The sequence below is a fragment of the Prionailurus bengalensis genome, chromosome A2 (genome assembly GCF_016509475.1).
Source record: "Prionailurus bengalensis isolate Pbe53 chromosome A2, Fcat_Pben_1.1_paternal_pri, whole genome shotgun sequence".
In the NCBI taxonomy this organism is placed as follows: domain Eukaryota; kingdom Metazoa; phylum Chordata; class Mammalia; order Carnivora; family Felidae; genus Prionailurus; species Prionailurus bengalensis.
This window is the reverse complement of record NC_057348.1, coordinates 122,945,600-122,967,008: the sequence shown is the minus strand read 5'-3', so window position 1 is coordinate 122,967,008 and position 21,409 is coordinate 122,945,600. Positions and strand designations below refer to the sequence as shown.

The following is a 21,409-nucleotide window of genomic DNA, read 5'->3' as shown; positions in this document are numbered from 1 at the left end:
TCTCAGGGATCCAGGCTAGTCGAGGGGACAGCTGCTGGGAGGAAGTGGGCGTGGCGATTTCCCCCGACTTCCTTGTTTGGAGTAAACTTTGGCAGCATCTGACCGGCTTACATGTTTGCTTCCATCTGTTGATGTGCTTTTTGGGAGCTCTCCTGCCTGCCAGAGAAAACATCTAGAAGAAGCACGACGCCAGATCTTAGCCATTCCCTTGAGTCCCCAAACCCCACCAGCCCCCAGAGGGGGGAAGGCGAAGTTGAGATAGAAACCAGGCGTGCGCGCTGGCTTCAGCACTCGAGGAGAGTAGGGTGGAAGGGATAGGGATTTCGGCATCCCCCTGAGCCCCGGTATACACGGGTATACACGCCCGGGCAGGCGCGCGTCACCTCCCTGTCGCAGCGCTCCTCGCGTCCTACCTGGAACTTGGCACTGGGGATGGGGCAGTGGCGCCGCGCACTGACCGCGCCGCGCGCCTAGCGCCTAGCGCCTCGGCTGCCTGGTGGCTCCCCGAACCCGCAGCCGGCGCACGGGGCGCACCGGGCTCGCGGCGGGCAGGCGGCGGGGCTGCGGGAGAGCGCGCCGCGCGGCTGGGGGAGGGGACGGGGCCGAGCGCGGGGCTGCGCGCTCCGCCGCGGGGAACCCCGGGACGCCGCCGGCCGAGCCATGACGGACGCCAGCTACAGGAAAGAGGGCTTCAAAAAATGCCGGAGCGCCACTTTCAGCATCGATGGCTACAGCTTCACCATCGGTGAGAACTTTCTGTCCTCCGTCCGACCCCTGGCTCGGGCAGACACCCTGGCCGGTGGCGGGGAGGGTCCTTTCTAACCGGGGGTGGGAGGCGGTCAGGGGTCGGGGCTGGGCCGCGGGGCGCTCTCGAGGGGAGCCCGGGGGAGTGGGGGGGGGGGGAGCGGTGACAGTGGCCCGACGCGGGGCTGTCCCCGCGGCGCCCCTCCCGCCGCTCTGACCGGGCAGCCCGCTGAAAGCGGCTTTCAGGGTTACACCTTTCTGAACTGCTGTTTCCTCGCTGAGATTTTAGTAACGCAAACTGGAGAGGAGGGATAGGGACGGGGATGGAGGCAAAGAGATGGAGAGGTGGAGCTGGAAATGCTGGGAGAGGGGAGTCAGAAAGAGACATGGGAGAACTGAGAGAGATACACAGAGACATTCATTGGAAACACCTAGACATCAGGTCAGAAACACAGAGACAGAGATGCCAAGACAGAGACTAACAGAGAGAATGACAGAGTGGTGGAGATAGTGACAGAAACGAGATGCGGAAGTTGAGAGAGACAGACACAGAGATAGAGTCAGACAGATTGAACGATAGTTTTTACAAAAGTCGAAACAAGGAGATAGGGACACAGAGAGAAAGGCAGGTGAGGGAAGTAGGGAGATGGAGAGAGAGAGAGCGAGCGAGAGAGCGAGAGTGTCAATCCAAGAAACCTAGAGACTGCCAGGCATGGAATGCAGACAGGGAGAGATGTATCATGTTACTGAAATGTTTGAAAAAAAGCTGTCCCCCGTCCTCCGGACCTCCTGTTTCCTTTCCCCCTCAAACCTTTTACCAAGTGGGGTACCAGAGGGATTATTAGAGGTAGCAGGACCACAGGGCTAACCCTTTGGAAGCTGCATTTGAAGAGATCAGTTCTTGATGCTCTCACTACTGGTTCCGTACAGTGCACTGTTTTGAAACAATTGGTCAGAGATTGCCTCTTAATCTTCCCAGGAGGTGGGCAAAGCCAGGGAGGCTTCCTTTCTGGAACGTCAGAGTTTGGAAAACAACAGGGCAAAGCCAGGTGCCAAGGTGCTCTATTTCTGTGTATGCTCAGGTCACTGTGGCTTTAAATCTGAACTTAACCCCCAAACCTTTGAATATGAGGGATGTGTTAATTTGCTTTTTGTTGGGCTGCACCGGCTTGCCCCAGGAGCAGGAAGTTGCCGGGGGCAAGAAACCAGTGGAGAGGAATTCATCTTTAGACCACTTTTGTTCCTTCTAATGAAGTAGCCCAAGATTTCTGGGGCATGGACTGAACACGTTGCTTCCAGAATTAAGTCTCAACTCCTTAGCCTGCTTCCCAAGGCTCTCCTTTACTGTCCAACTGTCACTTCAAATCTGTATCTCCTACATGCTTATTGTTTGCCCTTGCCCATGCCCCAGCCCTCTGAGCCTTTGCTCTGGCTATTTCCTCAGGCAGGAATGCTGTTTCCCTAACTCTGCATTGAGAAATCTTGTCTCTCCTGCCTCTCACTTGCCACCTCCTGTGCTCTCCTTCCCCATCAGAACGAAGTTCTCCCTCTGCACTCCCTTAGCCTCCTAGTCCTTTGTGAGAGCTCACACCCTGCCCTGAATCACTTATTTTGGACCTATGAAACTATGTCTAATTGATGTATCTTTCACCCTCTGATGGTGATGGTGGCTGTTTGGGAGTTTTTGTAGAAATGAATTAAATGTTGCCGAGGTCAAAAGTGATTCATTAAAAGGCCATTGTCATGTTAATATTAGTTTTCTTGAATCTGGTAAGAATACGTCTAAAAGTGATTTTTAAAGTTTTACCTGGTAGTTCTCTGTGAGATCTTCTAAAAAGTGTGGCTTCTAAAACCCAGGTTTATAGTGTCGTCCTGCCCCACCTAACTCCTTCTGTCCTTTTGCTCCTGTCCTCACAGGAAGAAATGATTTGGCACTATGGTCTGCTAGTTAGGAGGGACCTCAAAAGTGAGCTGGTGAGAGAGCTGCTAGCTTATTTCAGATCTCTGGACATTTATTCAGTCATTCCTTTCCATCTGTCCTTCTTCCCTCCTTCCTTCAACAACTGCTTATTGAATTTTACTACATTAAAAGAGACAATTTAACACAATGCCTGCCATATGGTGCACATTCAATAAATGACAATTGTTGTAATTATTCAAGGCCCTAAGCTAATATCACAGGGTAGTGTATGAAGATAAATCAGACTTAGAATCTGGTATTCAAGGAATTTGTATTCTTGAGGTGATGTCATATGTCCATATATGTGACATATATGTACTAAGTGGAAACTAGTTAGTACCATAAGAGACATTTTAGGCATTTTAGGCCAATATAGACATTTTAGAAAATACAGATAATCAAAAAGGAAGAGAATCACTTGTAATTTTTGGCTGTTTAGTGTCTTAATTTTTGCCACAATAATGAAGAAAGACAATCTTTGAGAATATCCTAAGACTTAAAATTTTTTAAATATAATTTTTAAAGTTTATTTATTTTGAGAGAGACAGAGACAGCATGAGCGAGGGAGGGGCAGGGATGGGGAGAGAGAGAGAATCCCAAGCAGTCTCTGCACTGTCAGTGCAGAGCCCATTTGAGGCTCAGGCTACAAAGTCATGAGATCATGATCTGAGCTGAAACCAAGAGTTGGATGCTTAACCGACTGAGCCACCCAGGAGCCCCTGAGGACATCCATAAATACTTGTGAAGATACATTTCTAGAAGTATAGCTGCTTGGTCCAATTCTATGTATATTTCTAAAGATTTTAAAACACACTGATTGTTCAACTCACCTCTGGAAATACCAGCTTATGTTCCCACCAGCAGTTGGTCAAGCTGCTCGTATTCTCCCATGAATCCAGACACTGTAATTTTAAAAAAAGTTGTTGGTTTGAGAAGTGGACAGAAGTATCTCAATTCCACGTGTTATTTTACTTCTTTTGTAAAATTGTCTTTTTATGTCCTTGGCCTATATGTTTTTTCTCTGGGTGATTTTATTATTTATTTTAATTTGCAGTTACTCTTAAGGTACAGTATATAATACATGTTAATTATACATATAACTAATATATTAATTATATTATTATTAATTACATAATATTATACATAATAATATTATTAATATACATAAATTAATATATTAATTATAAATAATATATAATTGTAACACAGTATGTTAATTATGTAACTTGCAATTACTTGATATTAATCACATAATTATATAATTAATATATATCGGTAATATATATTATATATGCACATGAACATATATGTCCTGTGTGTGTTTATATATACAGCTATATACATATCCAGGTGACCTTGAACAATACAGGTTTGAACTGCATTGGTCCACTTATATGCAGATTTTTTCCAGTAAATACAGTACAATACTGTTAAATGCATTTTTTCCTTTTTTTTATGATTTTCCTAATAACATTTCTTTTCTCTAGCTTACTTTATTGTAAGAATATAGTATATTGCACATATAACATACAAAATATGTGTTAATCAACATTTATATTATCAATATAGCTTCCAGTCAGCAGCAGGCTATTAGTAGTTAAGTTTTTAGGGAATCTAAGTTATATGTGGATTTTCAGTTGTGTGAGGCATTGGTGCCCCTAACCCCCATATATTCAAGGGTACCTCTCTCTTGCTGTCTTTCTGTCTCTCTCCCTCTGTCCCTCTGTCTCTCTCTCTCTCTATATATATATGTAGTTTGCAAGTGCTGACTGTCATGTATATTAACAATATTTCTTCCAAGTAGGAGGACTCATATTCCTACAACATCAGTATGTGGTGGTTAAGACTTACTTTGAAACATAGAGACATCTTGCAGTCCTCACCCATTGTTACCAATGTTAGGGAGAAAAAATTTTCTCTATCTTTGAAGGCTCTTCTAGTTGAACTAAGAATCAAACTGACATGAGACAGATGAGGAGAAGAAAATTAAACTTAATTATGTACATACTGGGAATCCACACAGACATGAGATTCCAAAGACAGACAGACAAAACGAGGTATATATGCCATCCTGAACTAAGGAGAAGGACATAGGGGTCCTTTCCTTCAAAGGGAAGGAAAGCAATTGACAGGAAGATGAAAAAGAGTAAATGTTTAGTAAACAAATGTTTGCTGGGCCATTCAGAATCAATGAAGCATAGAGAGCAATTTTAACAAACAGACTTTGTTAGGCTCCTCTCTGTCTACCACCCCTAGTTCATATCATACTGTAGTTATCTCTGTTGATGGCTCTCTTCCTGGAGCAGGTCCTCTAACTTTTAGGCAGTTAGGGGGAGGTCAAAGTTTCTAAGTCTTTGGGCCTTGATTGTTTTCAGCTCAAAATAATCTGCATGCCAAAGTAACACATTTTGGGGCAACATGCCCTTAGCCCCTACACCAGCTACTTACATGGTTTCTGCAGGGCAGAGTAGGTAGACAGTCCCTCTCTTACCATGTGAGAGAAGAATCCTCATGAGATCCTGGTCCCTCCCAGATTGCTCCTTTTCTCAAGTGACTGACATTGTCAATAGGAACTACCTCCTGTTGTAGTCTAGATTAACAAATGCAAAATTTCTAGGTCAAAGGACTTTACTAAAGGAACTCATGGTACTGGTGATTCAAGAGATTTTTTTTAATATTTATTTTTGAAAGAGAGAGAGAGAGAGGGAAAGCATGTGTGAGCAGGGGTGGGGCAGAGAGAGAGGGAGATTGAGAGAATCCCAAGCAGGCTCCATGCTCAGTATGGAGCCCGATGCTCATACTCATGGCCTTGAGATCATGACCTGAGCCGAAATCAAGAGTCAGATGCTTAACTGACTGACCCACCCAGGCACCCGAAGACATTCTTAATAGGGGAAGCGGATGAGGTCATGGAGGTCTTGGGAGTTCTGCAGGAGGAGATATGTGACCCACCCTGCATCAAGGTCAAGAATAAAGTTTGTTTGGAGGGCTCCTGAAAAAACTCTCTGTTGAATGGACATTTCTGAACTAAGGAGAGACATCCACTTCTGGTTCAGATTGGCAGGGAGAAGGCTTCAGCTATGCTTTTCCACAGGGGTGATACACCCCAGAGGCTGTTTGGACATACATGGTGCACTTTTGGTAGTTGCATGGTAGGGGGCTGTGGACAGGCTCTAAGACAGTGAGCAAAGCCCAGAGGAATTAAATTTTCTGCAGAGTAAGTAAGGTACAGTCCTGCACAATGAGGAATTTTCCTAAACACTAGTAACATCCCTATGGAGAAAAACTGTGAGGGTTCCCTCTTCCATGGAAGCCTGAGGCTCCTAAAGGAGCCTATGCCCTGGCTTCAGGGACTTTGGGATATTGATGGTCAAGGCTGAGAACCAGTGCCGCCACATGTCACGTGTAGCTGTGCGGTTTGGACCGGGCTCTGAACTAGGTGCTTTACTCAGCTCATTTATCACCTTTCCAATTCTGAAAGTTATCTGTTATGACCCCGACTTTAGGAGAAGAAACTCCTAAGACTCTGAAAGGGAATGATTTGCTGAAAGTCACAAGCCAGGAAATAGTAGAGTGGGGTTCAAACCACATCTGCTCTGACCTGTCAGCCCAGGGTTTGCCTCACACCATGCTGCCTCCCACTGTGTACTTTATTTCTGCCTGAGCCTGGGAACCCATTGTCATCCCGATGAAGAGAGGCCAGGGAGTTTGCCAGGTCTGTTGGGCCAGCACAGGCTGGGGCAGAACCACAAAGCGTTGGAGCATTGTCACAGGTGAGACTGGACTGCTCCTGGGAGGAGTATCAGGTTTGAAGAAACAAGGTCCGTTAGTCTGCTTCCCACCAGGGCTGCCTCATCAGTCTGATCATTCTCCATATCCCAAGGCAAATGATTTTGTGTCCTCTTTACATACTTTTCTCAGGTCATGAAGTCAGGTATGTGGTCAAGAGGTCTTGGAAATAAGACGATGAAGGTGAACATGTGCCGTATCAGAAAGCACTGACTGTCATCCAGCATTTGTGATTTGAGTGTTCCATCCCTAGGAAACTATTGAATTTTCAGTTGTAGCAGGTCATTATAATGATTAGTATTAACTGAAGGCCATATGTTGAAGTTCAAGTGTAATTGGACTCTGGTCAGGTACTTTGTGAACTAGCATTTGAATATGGAACAAATGGATTTGGAGGGAGTTGCAGTAGTCTTGTTTTCCAGAACTTTCCTTGTCTTCTGGGGCTTGGATATCTATTTGGGTTTGTATTAAGTGCATTCACAGATTTTTACTTTCTCCACAAGGCTGCCTGAAATATAAATACACAACATTACCCCCAAAATGAAATATGTTTGCAAAAAAGAAAAACACCTTTTTTTTTTTCAAACCACCTGGGTGGGCCTCACTTGATCTCTTTTGGTACTCCTCACTACTCATTCTACAGATGAGAAAATGGGGCTCCAGGAGGGCTCTCACTTCCCTTCTCCCTTCAGTGATGACCTCTAGGGTGTCAGAAGGAAATGGGTGAAGCCATGGACTGGGAGGATGTGAAATGGTGGGGTGCATGGCAAAGAAGCTGCTTCCTTCAAAAATGAAAGTGGTAGTGGGGAAAATTCTAGGCCTGTACAGAAGCGGTGTTGCTAACAGTGGGATGCGTTTCCTGTAGCAACTGCCACTATCTCCTTCACCCTATGTTTCTCTCTGCGGGGTTGTCCCAGAGGAGGAAACACAAGGGGCCCCTAGACAGTAGAGGCCCAGGGGGCTGGGAGTGAGGGTTCCCTGCCACACCCTTGGATTGCAGGAGCTGGGAACCCAAGCTAAGTAGAAGAGGTCTGCTGGTGGATGCTCCTGTCACAGAGCAGGGCTCAGTGGTAAACTAGGCCAGGATGACTTGGCTGCAGGCACCGGGGGTGGGGTCCACTCTCCAGCCCAGGTATAGAAGCCCCTGGTCTCCCTTGGTGCATATGGCTCAGAACTTTCTCAGTCCAGTCTGGTCTCAGTGCTCTCTTGGCTAAGTGTCCTGTCTGCCTTCTGTCAGCCTGCTTGTCTGTCTGGGTGGAGGCAAGACCTTTGGACATTGCCTACTTGGTTGGGAGTGATGTTAGGGAGCAAAGAACTGAATAAGGACCCAAGGCAAAATATTCTGCAGCCACCTCCCAGTACCCATGGACCTAATTCCCTCCTCCTCCCATCTCTGAGAAGACTGGACAGAGTGAGGTGAAGCAGTGTGTGGAACGAGGGGGTCACACCACCCAGGGCTTGCTGTCTCTGCTCCGGTACCCATCTCCCCGACCCCATTCTGCATTTTGGGAAAATCACTTTCTGAGCCTCAGTTTCCTCATGTGAAATGGGGAGTATGAGTCTTATTTATGCAGCTGTGGTGAGGATCAGGTGAAGTTATGCATGAAAAAATTGCTTTAACTCTAAAATGCCGTTAAAATGCTTCTTATTATTAGGGAAGACTTCATACTGGTTAAAACTTGTGCCCCCTCTTCACAGCACTTGCACTTCCACAAAGGGAAGCTGTGTCTTTAGCTTGAGGAATGAGGCTCTCCCAGTGGGGTTCTGATTGTCAGCCGGCTACTGGAGCACAGTTTTAGGGATATGTGTCAGCAAAGAGGTTGCATTTGTGGTAAGAAACCCTGGGCTTTGGAGTCACGCAAGGGCTTATTGTGCTGGCCAGGCAAGTCAGCTAGCCTCTCTGAGCTTCGATTTCCTTCTCAGGACAAAGGGGGTAATACCACCTTCCTTGTGGGTAAGCCACAGCCTGAGGAGTGAAGTGCCACGCATAGCACCTGGCTGTCACACTGTGCCTCTTTTGCTCGGAGTGCCTTCCCTTCACCTGAAATCATGCCGTGACTAGAGCTGGCTCTGGCTGGGAGTGGGTGAGGGCTGGTGGCGTGATCCTGAGGGTTTGTGGGTATGCTCTGGAGCAGGCTCAGAGGTGGATCACTGTTGGCCTGTGCCGGTGTGGGGTGGTGGCCCCCAGGAAGCCCTGTACAACTGTGCTGGCCCCTGACACCAGATAGGAACAAGAGCAAAGTGTGCACTGGGCACTCTTCTGCCATCTATGGACTGATGTCCCTCCCTGGGCCACACAGTGTACCTGGAATGTCTACCCAACCTCCACTGACCTGGCAGAATCCACGTGGGGCTATGGAGAAGTTGGAGTAGTTCCAGAATTACAGGAATGACCTTCTGAGCCAGGCTTACGAGTCCATCCTGGGACATAGGGAGAAAAAGGGGATCAGGATGGTTAAATTGGACTCAGTAGAGTTTAGAATATAACAAGCTCTGGAGTGAGACACTTGGGGTTCATTTTCCAAACCCCATCTTCCTTTTGTTGTAATTTTGGAGAGGTGACATCACATGGCTAAGCTATAAGTGGACATAATAAGTAGTATCTACCTTGCTGAGTTGGGAAGTTAAATGAGATAAAATGCAAGTGGAGTTCCTAGGCATTGCCTCAGTCCATTTGGGGTGATGTAACAGAATACCACAGACCAGGTGGCTTAAACAAGAGGAACTTATTTTTCATGGTTCTGAAGGCTGGGAAGGCTCTAGCAGATTTGGTGTCTGGTGAGGGCCTGCTTCCTGCTTCATAGATGGCCATTTTCTCACTGTTTCCTCGTGTGGCAGAAATATTGAGGGACCTCTCTAGGGTCTCTTTTAAAACGGTGCTAATCCTATTTATGAGGGCTCCATCCTCATGGCCTAGTTACCTCCCAAAGGCCCCACCTCCTAATATCATCACATTGGGGATTAGGGCTCAACGTATGAATTTTGGGGAGACAAACATTTAGTCTATAGCACCACAATCATTGGAAGTTAATAAACATTTGCTGACTATAGCACTGAACTAGGCACTGTGCAAAGGCAGGGGAACCATGGTGGGCAGGGGGAGAAATGCACAGTATGTTGGAAAACACATAATGGACTCAGAATTGAGGGTTGGGGTTCATTTCCTACTAACTTGCTCTTTAATGCTCATCAAGTCACTTAACATGGACATCACAGTTTCTCCATTTGCAAATGAACTGGTTGGTTAAGGATATCTCTGTAGTTCCTGCCTCTTGGGAAGGAGGTGAGCTTTTGAGTCCTAAAGGCCACCATAGCTTTCGCAGAGTGGGAAGGCACAGGGGAATGGCTAAATGAGATGCGCTGGGATTTCTGGTGAAAGATGCCTTGCAGAGTTGAGAGCAAAGCAGAGGTAAATTGGATGTAGGACTAGTGAAGAGTTGAAACTATTCTTGGAGTAAGTAGCCTAGATTGTGTGTATATAATTGTATATGATAATTCTCACTCATAGTGAGTTTGATAATCACTGAGCTAGACTCAAGGAAGGAACCAAAGGCAAGTGGCTGTGTAGCTGACTGGACCTTCCAGCCATTTCTCCTTTATGAGATCAAATCCTAGTGGGACATGGGTGGAGATTTCCAGGTGTTTGTCAGCAGGGTTGGGTCCATTCTGGTGGTATAGGAAGTCTTTATGGTTTCAATTCATGTTCCTAGATTTGCTTGTTATGAACAATAAATGTGTAATAGATAATATTTATGGGGGCACCTCGCATGGGTTCTGCCTAATAAATGCTTGCTGAATTTGAGAGGCAGTCTATATAGAGGTTAAGAACATAGATTCTGGAACTTGACTACCTTGGTTTGAATTTTGACTTCACAGTTTATTAGCTGTGTGATCTTGGACAAGTTACTTATCCTTTCTGTATCTCAATGGGCTCATCTGTTAAATGGAGATAATCATATTACCTGTCTCTTGGGTTGTTGGAGGATTAAAAGAGTTAATGTATATCAAGCACTCTGAACAGCATGTGGTACATAGTAAGTTCTGTGTGAATGTTTGTTATAATAGTATTTTTGTGATATTATTATAAATATCCATATATATATATCCATAATATATCCATAATGATGACGTATTTCTAAAATAACATTGTTATCATGAAGATAATAGTAATAAGCAACTCTGAGTCCTGCTTGATCAAATACTTGTATATACTGTTCTTTGAAAAGCTGTAATTATGACCTTAGTCTTCCACTTTCTGTTGTTCAAAATTGGCATTTCCTGCAAAAGACATTCACTTTTGTGTCCTTGGGCATTGGTGTCCTGATGCTGTACAGTTTTTTGCGATGAATCCATGGAGGACCTACAAATGTTCCCATCTTTTCAACTAGTTTATCATCTTTAGGATTTAATGTGTCACTTATGATGGCTTTGCAAAGTGAGTCCCTAATGTCCAGGCCCTTTTTAGGTGGTTAGCTCTCCCAGGCCAGGATGGTAGGTGGAAAGGAAAGTGATGCAGGAGACGTGGGCACTAGGCCCAGTGCCAGCCTGTCCTGTCCCTGTGACTGTGGAAAAGAATCTGTTTGAACCTCATGTTCCTTATTTGTACATGGGATAACAATTTCTTCTTTGTTGTGTTGGGAGAGTTCAATAGGATGAGGAATGTAAGAAACTAGCTCACTCTAGGTGCCCAATAATTGGTAGCTGTTGGTTGTGATGATGGAGAGGCCCTGCAATCAGGGAGTGGGCAAGTCTCCCAGGCCCACAGCTGCTTCCCTGGATGGGGCTCACCAGCCTGCCCCCTGGCTGCCTCCCACAGACCCCTACCAGCCACTTATGTTGAGTGCTGGCAAGGCTGCAAGGCTGTCTTTGTTTTAGTATAGGATTTCCAACCAGGCCGGTATCTGGAGTGCCTGCCTTACCCCAGCCGAGTTCTTCCAGCAGGGTCTGGGTAATTGGTGCCAGCTGCTCTGGGGAGAGCTGGTTGGCACTTCCTGTGCTGTTTGGCAGGCAGGCTCTGGAGTGTGGTGGGAGCTTGGCCTGAGAACCAGGCCTTCCCCAAGGAGCCCTGGGAAAGGGGGGCTTGGAAGCAGAGTTACTGGAAGTTGGTTTATATTTATGGGAGCGCAGTATCTGCTGGACAAAGGTCCAAACCACTCAAAATTCCATCTAGGAGTATCAATCCTTACTGGCTCCTGCGGAGGTTTGTTTCTCTGGGAGGAAGTCATATTGATTGATTTGCTTTATCTTTCTGCTTCTTCAGACAGCGTGCTTTCTCTCTTCTTGGTGATGGCATAGAGTATCTCAGGTGTGATTCCATGAGCTTCGAGAAGAAAACAAGAGAAGGATCAGTTATCCTAGACTTGTGTCACTAGTAACTACCAGCATCTGTCTAGCATTTAATAAAGGACCTTTAAGGTGGTTTCATCTGGCTTTTATAAGTGGGGTTGCAAATGGAGCAGTTCCTGATGAGTGAGGGTTTCAGTGCAGGTCTTCAGAGTCCAGGTCCAGCACTTTTTTCCTGTTTTGTTATTTTTTGGGTTGGAATGCTATGTTGGACCTGCTGAATTATATATTTTATTCATCAGACATTTTGACTATTGGAGATGATCATCTCAAAGACTCATTGTAGTGTATAAGGTAGGAAGAATATCCCTTCTTTTGGACAAATCAGAAGTTGAAGTGATGAGCTCTGATGTTCATTCACTATTTATGAGGTGTCTGACTACTCTCTTTACCTTTCTGAACCTTGTAAAGTAAGAATAATAATATCTGTGTATAAATATGACATTTATAAAATGTTGGCCCAGTAATGATACCATCCCAAGTGTTTATAAATCTTAGTTGCTTTGCCTTCCCTTTTCTTCTTCCTTAGTTCATGCCAAACCTGAAGGTATTTTGGCTGACTTAGATGCTGATCCTGTAGTCATAAAGTATGGCTCATTGTGTCTAGGGACTCATCTTTCTTAAACAGTTGGAAGTTACTTTACATTTTCAAATTTTGATAAGTTAGTAAGCATTGAAGGGGAATCCAACATCTCTTAAAGAGGGAGTCAGCAGGACTTTGTGCTGAAGCAGGTCCCCAACATTTGCTGGGCCCTAGGGAAACCCAACCTTCCAAGATGCCTTTTCTTCCTTTCTCATCTGGGTCATTCATGAGGCCAACTATTTAAGACAGTGAAAAAAAGTTTAAAAGATGTAGAATTTAGGCCACTTTTGTAAGACTCTCAGCCTAGTCTTAGTGATGATTTCAAGGAGGCTGTTTTTTGGGGGGTGATTATACAGTTATTGTGCAAGTTATTGCCCCTGTGTTGATGATGATAAAAACAAGGTTTTACTATTTGTGAAATACTTTCCCAAGTATCAACTCATTTGATTTACCAGTAACCCTGCAGGAAAACTATGAGCAGCTCCATTTTGCAGGTGGAGAAACTGGGGCTTCAAGAAGTCAGAATGACTTGTTTCAGAACAAGTGATTCAAATCCAGTTTCTTCATTTCAGAAAGCTCAGGCACCTGAAGCAGTAATTTGAGAACCACTTTTCCTGTGTCCCAATTCTCCATCTCACCTAAGTAGCCATCAACTCCTGTTGATTTTCTTCTCTAAACTTTTTCCTATTCATTTTCCCCACCCCCACCTCCCCTGCAGTAGTTCATACCCTCTTCTTCTCTCACTGAGTCATTGCAATATTTCCAAGTGGTCTCCCTACCTCCCAGCTGGCCTCCCTCCACACTCTTCTCAATACAGCAAATAGAATATTCTTTTGGAACATACAACTGATCTCTCTGCCCTCTAGTTTAAAACTGTCCAGTAGCAGACTTCTGGGGAAGATGGCAGGACTTCTGGGGAGGATGACAGAGTAGGAAGATCCTAACCTCACTTGTCCCATGGATACAATTAGAAAACACCCACATCAATGTAAATAACCCAGAAAATGACCCAAAGACTGACAGAGAAGACTCTCCACAGCTAAATGTAGAGAAAAGCCACATCAAAGCGTACCCAGTTAGGAGGTGAATGGACCCATGGAGAGCGTCCATAGGAGGGAGAGGTGCTGTAGATGCAAAGAGAGGAGAGAAACAGACCCTCACATCAGGCACCCCAGACATGGGGAACTAGCATGGGGAAGATGAATCTCTTCATCACATTTAACTTTGAAAACCAGAAGGGCCAAATTTTGTGAATTCCTATAATCAGCTGGGCTTAAAACCTAGAACTTTAAAAATCAGTGGGCTTGGCTCTTGGAGAGCTGGGAGGGGGATGGACAACTGAGTCCCTGCCCTTAAAGAGACAGCACAACAGTCCTGTGGAGGTACATCATAGAAGCCCCAGGTTGAAAAGCACCTGGGGTATATGGGAGGGCGATTTGTTTCCTAATCTCAGAGCATGTGTTGGAGGGACAGGGATCATTTGGAGACTCCTCCAGGAACAAAGCACCTGGTGGGCACCGTTTTGCCCTCCAGCATAGACACATAGACACCTGTGGGAACCAGCATGATGCCAAAACTCACTACCTAACTTGCTAATACTGCTTGCTGTGCCCCTGTATGCTTCTGTGGATCTACCTCCTCCAACTCCCTACCTTCTGGGCCTTTCTGGCACGTGCACCTTGCCTCCATGCTCTCCTGAGGACTGATTCCCTTCAGCCCTGTGGCAGGAGTTTTCTGAAACAGCTCCAGGTCTCCTCCAACAATAGACCTGTGCAGACCTAACTAACACTGTGTGCCCTGCCCCTGTGTTCTCCTGCTGTCCTTCCCCCTCCAATATGCTCTTGACTGGAGCCCATCCAAAGTGGTGCCACAAGCCTAGCAGTGTGTAAGCAGTTCTGACAGGGCCTGGTACCACTCCAAAGTGACTCCTGCACTGAGGAGGTAACCACACACACCAGCTCAATTTCAGCCTTATCAGTGGGCTGGAGGCAGACATCTGATCTGATTGCAGGCACCACCCCAAAATGAAGACTTCTCAAGAGATAACATGGAAAGCCTACATGGAAAACTACATGTCTTGTAGTTCAGTGCTACTGACAAATGCCTGGTCTGCCTCAAGTCAAGCCCAAGGCAGCCCCAGACTGGCCCATTAGCAACACAGGGACCAAACCCTGTCCACAATAGGCAGAAGGCCATTGCAATCAACTGGACTAAAAACAAATGCAACTCAGCCACAACAGTAGGGAGCACACAATACACATAAGAGACATCCCTGAAGCACCAGGTTCTGGTGAACAGGGGATGTTACACTGCAAGGCACTACAAAACCTCTTTTTCATAAGGCCACTACTTTAAGAGCAGGAGAGGTAGCTAACTTTCCTAACAGAAACAGACACATAGAGTTAAACAAAATGAAGAGACAGAGGAATGTGTCCCAAAGGAAAGAACAGGACACAATCACAGCAAGAGAGCTAAATGGAATGGAGATAAGTAGCATGCCTGATAGTGAACTTAAAGTAATGGTCATAAAGATACTCATTGGACTTGAGAAGAGTAGGGGGCTTCATTGAGACCCTTGACAAAGAGATAGAAAACATAAAAAAGAACCCGAGATGAAGAACTCAATAACTGAAATTAAAAATACACTACATGGAATAAGTAGAGTAGAGGAAGCAGAAGAATGGAACAGGGACCTGGAGGATAGAGTAATGGAAAAACAATCAAGCTGAACAGGAGAGAGAAAAAATAATAATAAAAACTTAAATTAGACTTAAGGAACTTAGTGACACCATCAAGTGTAATAAGATTCACATTATGGGTATCCTAGAAGGAGAAGAAAGAGAAAAGGGGGCAGAAAATATATTTGAATAAATAATAGCTGAAAACTTCCTGAGTCTGGGGAAAAAACCAGAAATCCAGATCCAGGAGGCACAGAGAGCCCCCAGCAAAATCAACCCAAGGAGGTTCACACCAAGACAAAAAGTAGTGATAGAAAAATTTAAAAGCAGAAAGAGAAAAGACAACAGTTACTTATAAGGGAAACCTCATAAGGCTATCAGGGGATTTTTCAGTAGAAACACTGCACACCATAAGGGAGCAGCATGATATATTTAAAATGCTGAAAGAAAAGACCTGCAGCCAAGAATACTCTATCCAGCAAGGCTATCATTCAGAATAGAATGAGAGATAAAGACTTTCCTAGACAAACAAGAGTTAAAGGGACTCATGACCACTAAACCAACCCTATAAGAAATGTTAAAAAGGACTTTTTGAGTGTAAAGACCATAAATAGGAGTAAGAAAAGTAGGAAGCTCAAAAGCAGTAAAATCAAGTATATCTATAAATATCAGTCCAGGGATTCACAAAATACAAGGATATAAAGTATGACACCATATATCTAAAACTGGGCAGGGGGAGAAGAAGAGAAAGAATGGGTTCAGAGGGATGCCTGGGTGGCTCAGTTGGTTAAGGATCCAGCTCTTGGTTTCAGCTCAGGTCATGATCTCACGGCTTTGTGGGTTTGAATCCTGCTTTGGTCTCTGAGCTGGCAGTGTGGAGCCTGCTTGGGATTCTCTGCCTCTCCCTCTCTCTCTGCCTGTCCCCTACTCATGTTGTCTCTGTCTCTCTCAAAATAAGTAAATCAACTTTTTTTTAAAAAAAAATAAAAGAATGGGTTCAGGGGTGCTTGGATAGGTCAGTTGGTTAAGTGTCTGACTCTTGATTTTGGCTCAGGCTATGATCTCACAGTTTGTGAGTTCAAGCCCCATATCAGGCTCTTTGCTGTCAGAACCTGCTTGGGATTCTCTGTCTCCCTCTCTCTGTGCCCCTCCCCTGCTCTCTCTCTCTCAAAAATTAATAAATGAACATTAAAACAAAGAATGTGTTCAAATTTAAGCAGGCCATCAACTTAATATAGACTGTTAAAATCATAAGATGTTATAAATAAACTGAATGGTAATTGCAAATCAAAAACCAGTAATAGGCAAAAATAAAAAAAGAAAGGAAGCTAAGTGTATCACTGAAGAAAGCCAACAAACCATGAGAGAAAGAGCAAGAGAAGGAAGTAACAGAGAACTACAAAATCCACCATAAAACAGGTAACAAAATGGCAATAAAAACATACCTATCAATAATTACTTTGAATGTAAATGGACTAAATGGTCCAATCAAAAGACATCGATTTGTGGACTGTTTCCTTTGCTGTACAGAAGCTTTTTATCTTGATGAAGTCCCAATAGTTCATGTTTGCTTTTGTTTCCCTTGCCTTTGGCAATGTGTTTAGTAAGAAGTTACTTCAGCTGAGATCAACTAACTAAAATTTAAATTAAAAAAAGTTCATTAAAAAAAGAAATGGACATAGAGTGAGGGGATGGAGGAAAAAACCCAAAAAAACAAGACCCAATTATATGCTGCCTACTAGAGAGTCATTTCAGACCTAAAGGCACATGCAGATTGAAAGTGAAGGGGCAGTAAAGCATTTATTCATGCAAATGGAAGTGAAAAAAAAGCCAGGGTAGCAATATTTATATCAGGCAAAATAGAATTCAAGATAAAAACTGAAACAAGAGATTAAGAAGGGCCCTATATATTCATAAAAGGAACAATCTGACAAAGAGATGTAACAATTGTAGATATTTATGCACTGAACTATGGGAGCACCCAAATACATAATGCAGCTATTAACAAACATCAAGGAAGTAACAGATAGAAATACAATAATAATAGGAGACTTTACAGCTCCATCTATCAATGGATAGGTGATCCAAACAGAAAACCAACAAGAAAACAGTGGCTTTGAAAGACACATTGGACCAAATGGATCTAACAGATATATTCAGAACATTTGATCCTGAAACTGCAGAATACACAGTCTTTTCAAGTGCACATGGAACATTCTCCAGATTAGATTACATGTTAGGCCACAAAACAAGTCTCAACAAATTTAAAAAGATTGAATTCATACCATGCATCTTTTCTGATGACACTATGAAACTAGAAATCAATCACAAGAAAAAATATGGAAAGAACACAAATATGTGGACATTAAATAACACGCTACTAAACAATGAATGTGTCAATCAAGAAATCAAAGAGGAAATAAAAAAATACATGGAGACAAATGAAAATGAAAATACAACAGTAAAAAAATCTTTGGGATGCAGCAAAAGCTGTTCTAAGAGGGAAATTTATAGTGATACAGGTCTACCTCAAGAAGCAAAAAACAAAACAAAACAAACAAACAAAAAAAACCTAAAATAAGCAATCTAACCTTACACTTAAAGGAGCTAGAAAAAGAAGAACCAGCAAAACTCCAAACCAGCAGAAGGAAGGAAATTATAAAGTTAGAGCAGAAATAAATGAACTAGAAACTAAGACAAAACTAATAGATCAATGAAACCAGGAGCTGGTTCTTTGAAAAGATAAACAAAATTGATAAACCTTTAGCTTGACTCATACAGAGAGAGACAGAGAGAGAGATAACTCAAACAAAATCAGAAATGAATGACACCACAGAAATACAAAAGATTATAAGAGAATGTTATGAAAAATTATATGCCAACAAATTGGACAACCTAGAAGAAATAGATAAACTCCTAGAAACATAACCCTCCAAAGCTGAATCAGAAAGAAATAAAAAAAATTAAACAGACTAATTATCATCAATGAAATGGATCAGTAATCAAAAATTCCCAACAAACAAAAGCCCAGGACCAGATAGCTTCACAGGTGAATTCTACCAAACATTTAAAGAAGAGTTAGTACCTATTCTTTTCAAACTATTTCAAAAAATAGAAGAGGAAGGAGAGCTTCCAAATTTATTCTATGAAGCCATAATTGCCCTCATACCAAAATGAGATAAAGACACTACTGAAAAGAGAGAGAGAGAGAGAGAGAGAGACCCACAGGCCAATATGTCTGATGTACATAGATGCAAAAAAAATTCCCAACAAAATATTTGTAAACTGAATCCAACAATACATTAAAAAAATCATTCACCATGATCACTTGAGATTTATTCCTGACATGCAAGGGTGGTTCAGTATTTGCAAATCCATCAAGGTGCTACATCACAGCAATAAGAGAAAGGTTAAAAACATAGGATCATTTCAATAGGTGTGGAAAAAGCATTTGGCTAAGTACAACATCCATTCATGATGAAAGCCCTCAACAAAGTAAGTTTAGAGAGGTCGGTCATACCTCAACATTATAAAGGCCATATGTGAAAAACCCATAGGTAGCATCATACTGAATGGTGAAAAACTGAGAGCTTTTCCTATAAGATCAGGAACAAGATAAGGATGTCCACTCTCATGACCATTAGTTAACATAGTACTGGAGATCCTAGCCACAGCAATCAGATAAGAAAAAATATATAAAAGGCATCCACATTGGTAAGGAAGAAGTAAAACTTTCACTATTTGCGGGTGACATGACATTATATGTAAAAGACCCTAAAGACTCCACCAAAACCTCCCAGAACTGATAAATGAATTCAGTAAGGTCACAGGATACACAGTTCATATGCAGGAATCCATTGCATTTCTATACACTAATAGTGAAGAAGCAGAACAAGAAATTAAGAAAACAATCCCATTTACAACTGTACCTAAATTAATAAAATACCTAGGAATAAATTTAACCAAAGAGGTGAAAGACCCATATTCTGAAAACTATAAAACACTGATGAAAGAAATTGAAGGTGACACAAACAAATGGAAAGATATTCCATGCTTATGGATGGAAAGAACAAATATTATTAAAATGTTCATACTACCCAAAGCAATCTGCAGATTTAATGTAATCCTATCAAAATACCAATAACATTTTTCACAAAAGTAGAACAAACAATCCTAAAATTTATATGGAACTACAAAAGACCCTGAATATCCAAAACACTCCTGAAAAAGAAGAACAAAACTGGAGACATCACAATCACAGATTTCAAGATATGCTACAAAGCTGTGGTAATCAAAACAGTATGGTACTGGCACAAAAATAGACACATAGATCAATAGAACAGAATAGAGAACCCAGAAATAAACCCATGGTTATATGATCAATTAATCTTCCACAAAGGAGACAAGAATATGCAATGGGAAAAAGACAGTCTCTTCAATAAAAAACTGAACAGCTACATGCAAAAGAATGATATTGGACCCCTTTCTTACACCATACACAAAAATAGACTAAGAATGGATTAAGGACCTAAATGTGCAATTTGAAATCGTAAAAATCCTAGAAGAGAGCACAGGAAATAATTTCTCTGAGATAAGCTGTAGCAAATTTTTCTAGATATGTCTCTTGAGGCTAGGGAAACAAAAGCAAAAATAAACTGTAGGGACTACATCAAAATAAAAAGCTTCTACACAGCAAAGGAAATATCAAGAAAACTAAAAGACAACCTATTGAAAGGGAGAAGATATTTGCAAATGACATATACAACAAAGGGTTAATATTCATGCTATATAAAGAACCTATACAAGTCAACACCATCCCCCACCCCCAAATAATCCAATTAAAAACAGGTAGAAGACATGAACAGGTATTTCTCCACAGAAGACAAATAGCTGGCCAACAAATACATGAAAAGATGCTCAACATCACTAATCATCAGGGAAATACAAATCAAAACCACAATGAGATATTACCTCACATCTGTCAGAATGGCTAAAATCAAACACATAGGAAACAACAAATGTTGGCGAGGATGTGGAGAGAAAGAAATCCTTGTGCACTGTTGGTGGGAATGCAATTTTTTCTTCAAAAAATTAAAAATAGAATTACCATATGATTCAGTAATTCTTCCACTACTGGTTGCTTACCCAAAGAATACAAAAACACTAATTCAAAAAGATATATACACCTCTATGTTTATTTCAGCATTATTTATAATAGTCAAATTATGTAAGCAGGCCAAGTGTCCATTGATTGATGAATGGATAAAGAGGATGTGGGATATATATATATATATGCATATATATATGTATATATATGCATATATATATATCTCACATATATAATGTAATATTACTTAGTCATAAAAAAGAATGGACTCTTGCCATTTTAACAACATGGATGGATCTAGAGAGTATAATGCTAAGTGAAATAAGTCAGTCAGAGAAAGACAAATACCATGTGATTTCACTCATATGTGAAATTTAAGAAACAAAACAAATGAACAAGGAAAAAAAGAAATAAACAAAAACAGACCCTTAACTATAGAGAACAAACTGATGGTTACCAGAGGGGAGGTGGGTGGGGGGGATGGGTGAAACAGGTAAAGGCGATTAAGAGTACAGTTATCGTGATGTGATGAGCACTGAGTAATGTATAGAATTGTTGAATCACTGTATTGTACACATGAAACTAATATGACACTGTGTGTTAACTATACTGGAATTTAAATAAAAACAAACAAATAAATGATTATAGGAGTTAAAAAAAAAAACAACTGTCAGTAGCTTCTCATTGCTTGCAGGATCAAGCCCACATTCCCAAGAGGACTCATAGACCTTCCATGATCTAATCTTTGCTTTTGTTTAGGCTCATATTTTGCAGTGTCCCCACCTGGCCATGGATTGTAATCATTCACTTAGGCTTTCTTTATGGAGTGCCCACCACACAACAGCTATTGTGTTAGGCACTAGGGATATAATGTGAGTAAAACCAACAGCCTGGTAGGGCCCATAGATGTTGGTGGTATAACTGGGCTCCATCTTCTGACGAAATGGCCAGGGTGCTATGACTGCCCATCAGTGGGATAGAACCTAGTCTGGGATATTGGTGTGGGCTTCCCTGATGAAGGTCAGGCGGCGATGGGAGAGCATCCAAGTGGAGTGGATGGCCAGTGCAGAGGCCCTGTGGCTGGGGGGTGGGTAGAGGAGGAACATGGCTGAGAAGAGGCTGGAAAGATGGACAGAGGTTCTTGGATTTTGGTCTTTTTCCTCAAGAGCAGTAGGGGGCAACTGGTGGCTTTAAGCAGAAATGAC

General features: G+C 42.6%; 1 protein-coding gene across 3 annotated transcripts in view; it reads left to right on the top strand.

Annotated features, from left to right (window-relative positions):
• The first annotated feature begins 615 nt into the window (after positions 1-615).
• PDE1C (phosphodiesterase 1C) overlaps positions 616-21,409 on the top strand; it is a 507,283-nt gene continuing 486,489 nt past the window's right edge. Inside the window, exon 1 of one of the 3 annotated variants that reach the window (XM_043589209.1) lies at positions 616-745. In XM_043589209.1, coding sequence (XP_043445144.1) covers positions 661-745 — 85 coding nt within the window. In that variant the 5' untranslated portion in view covers positions 616-660. The remainder of the gene's footprint in view (positions 746-21,409) is intronic. The other 2 variants (XM_043589210.1, XM_043589212.1) reach the window with 2 other exon arrangements.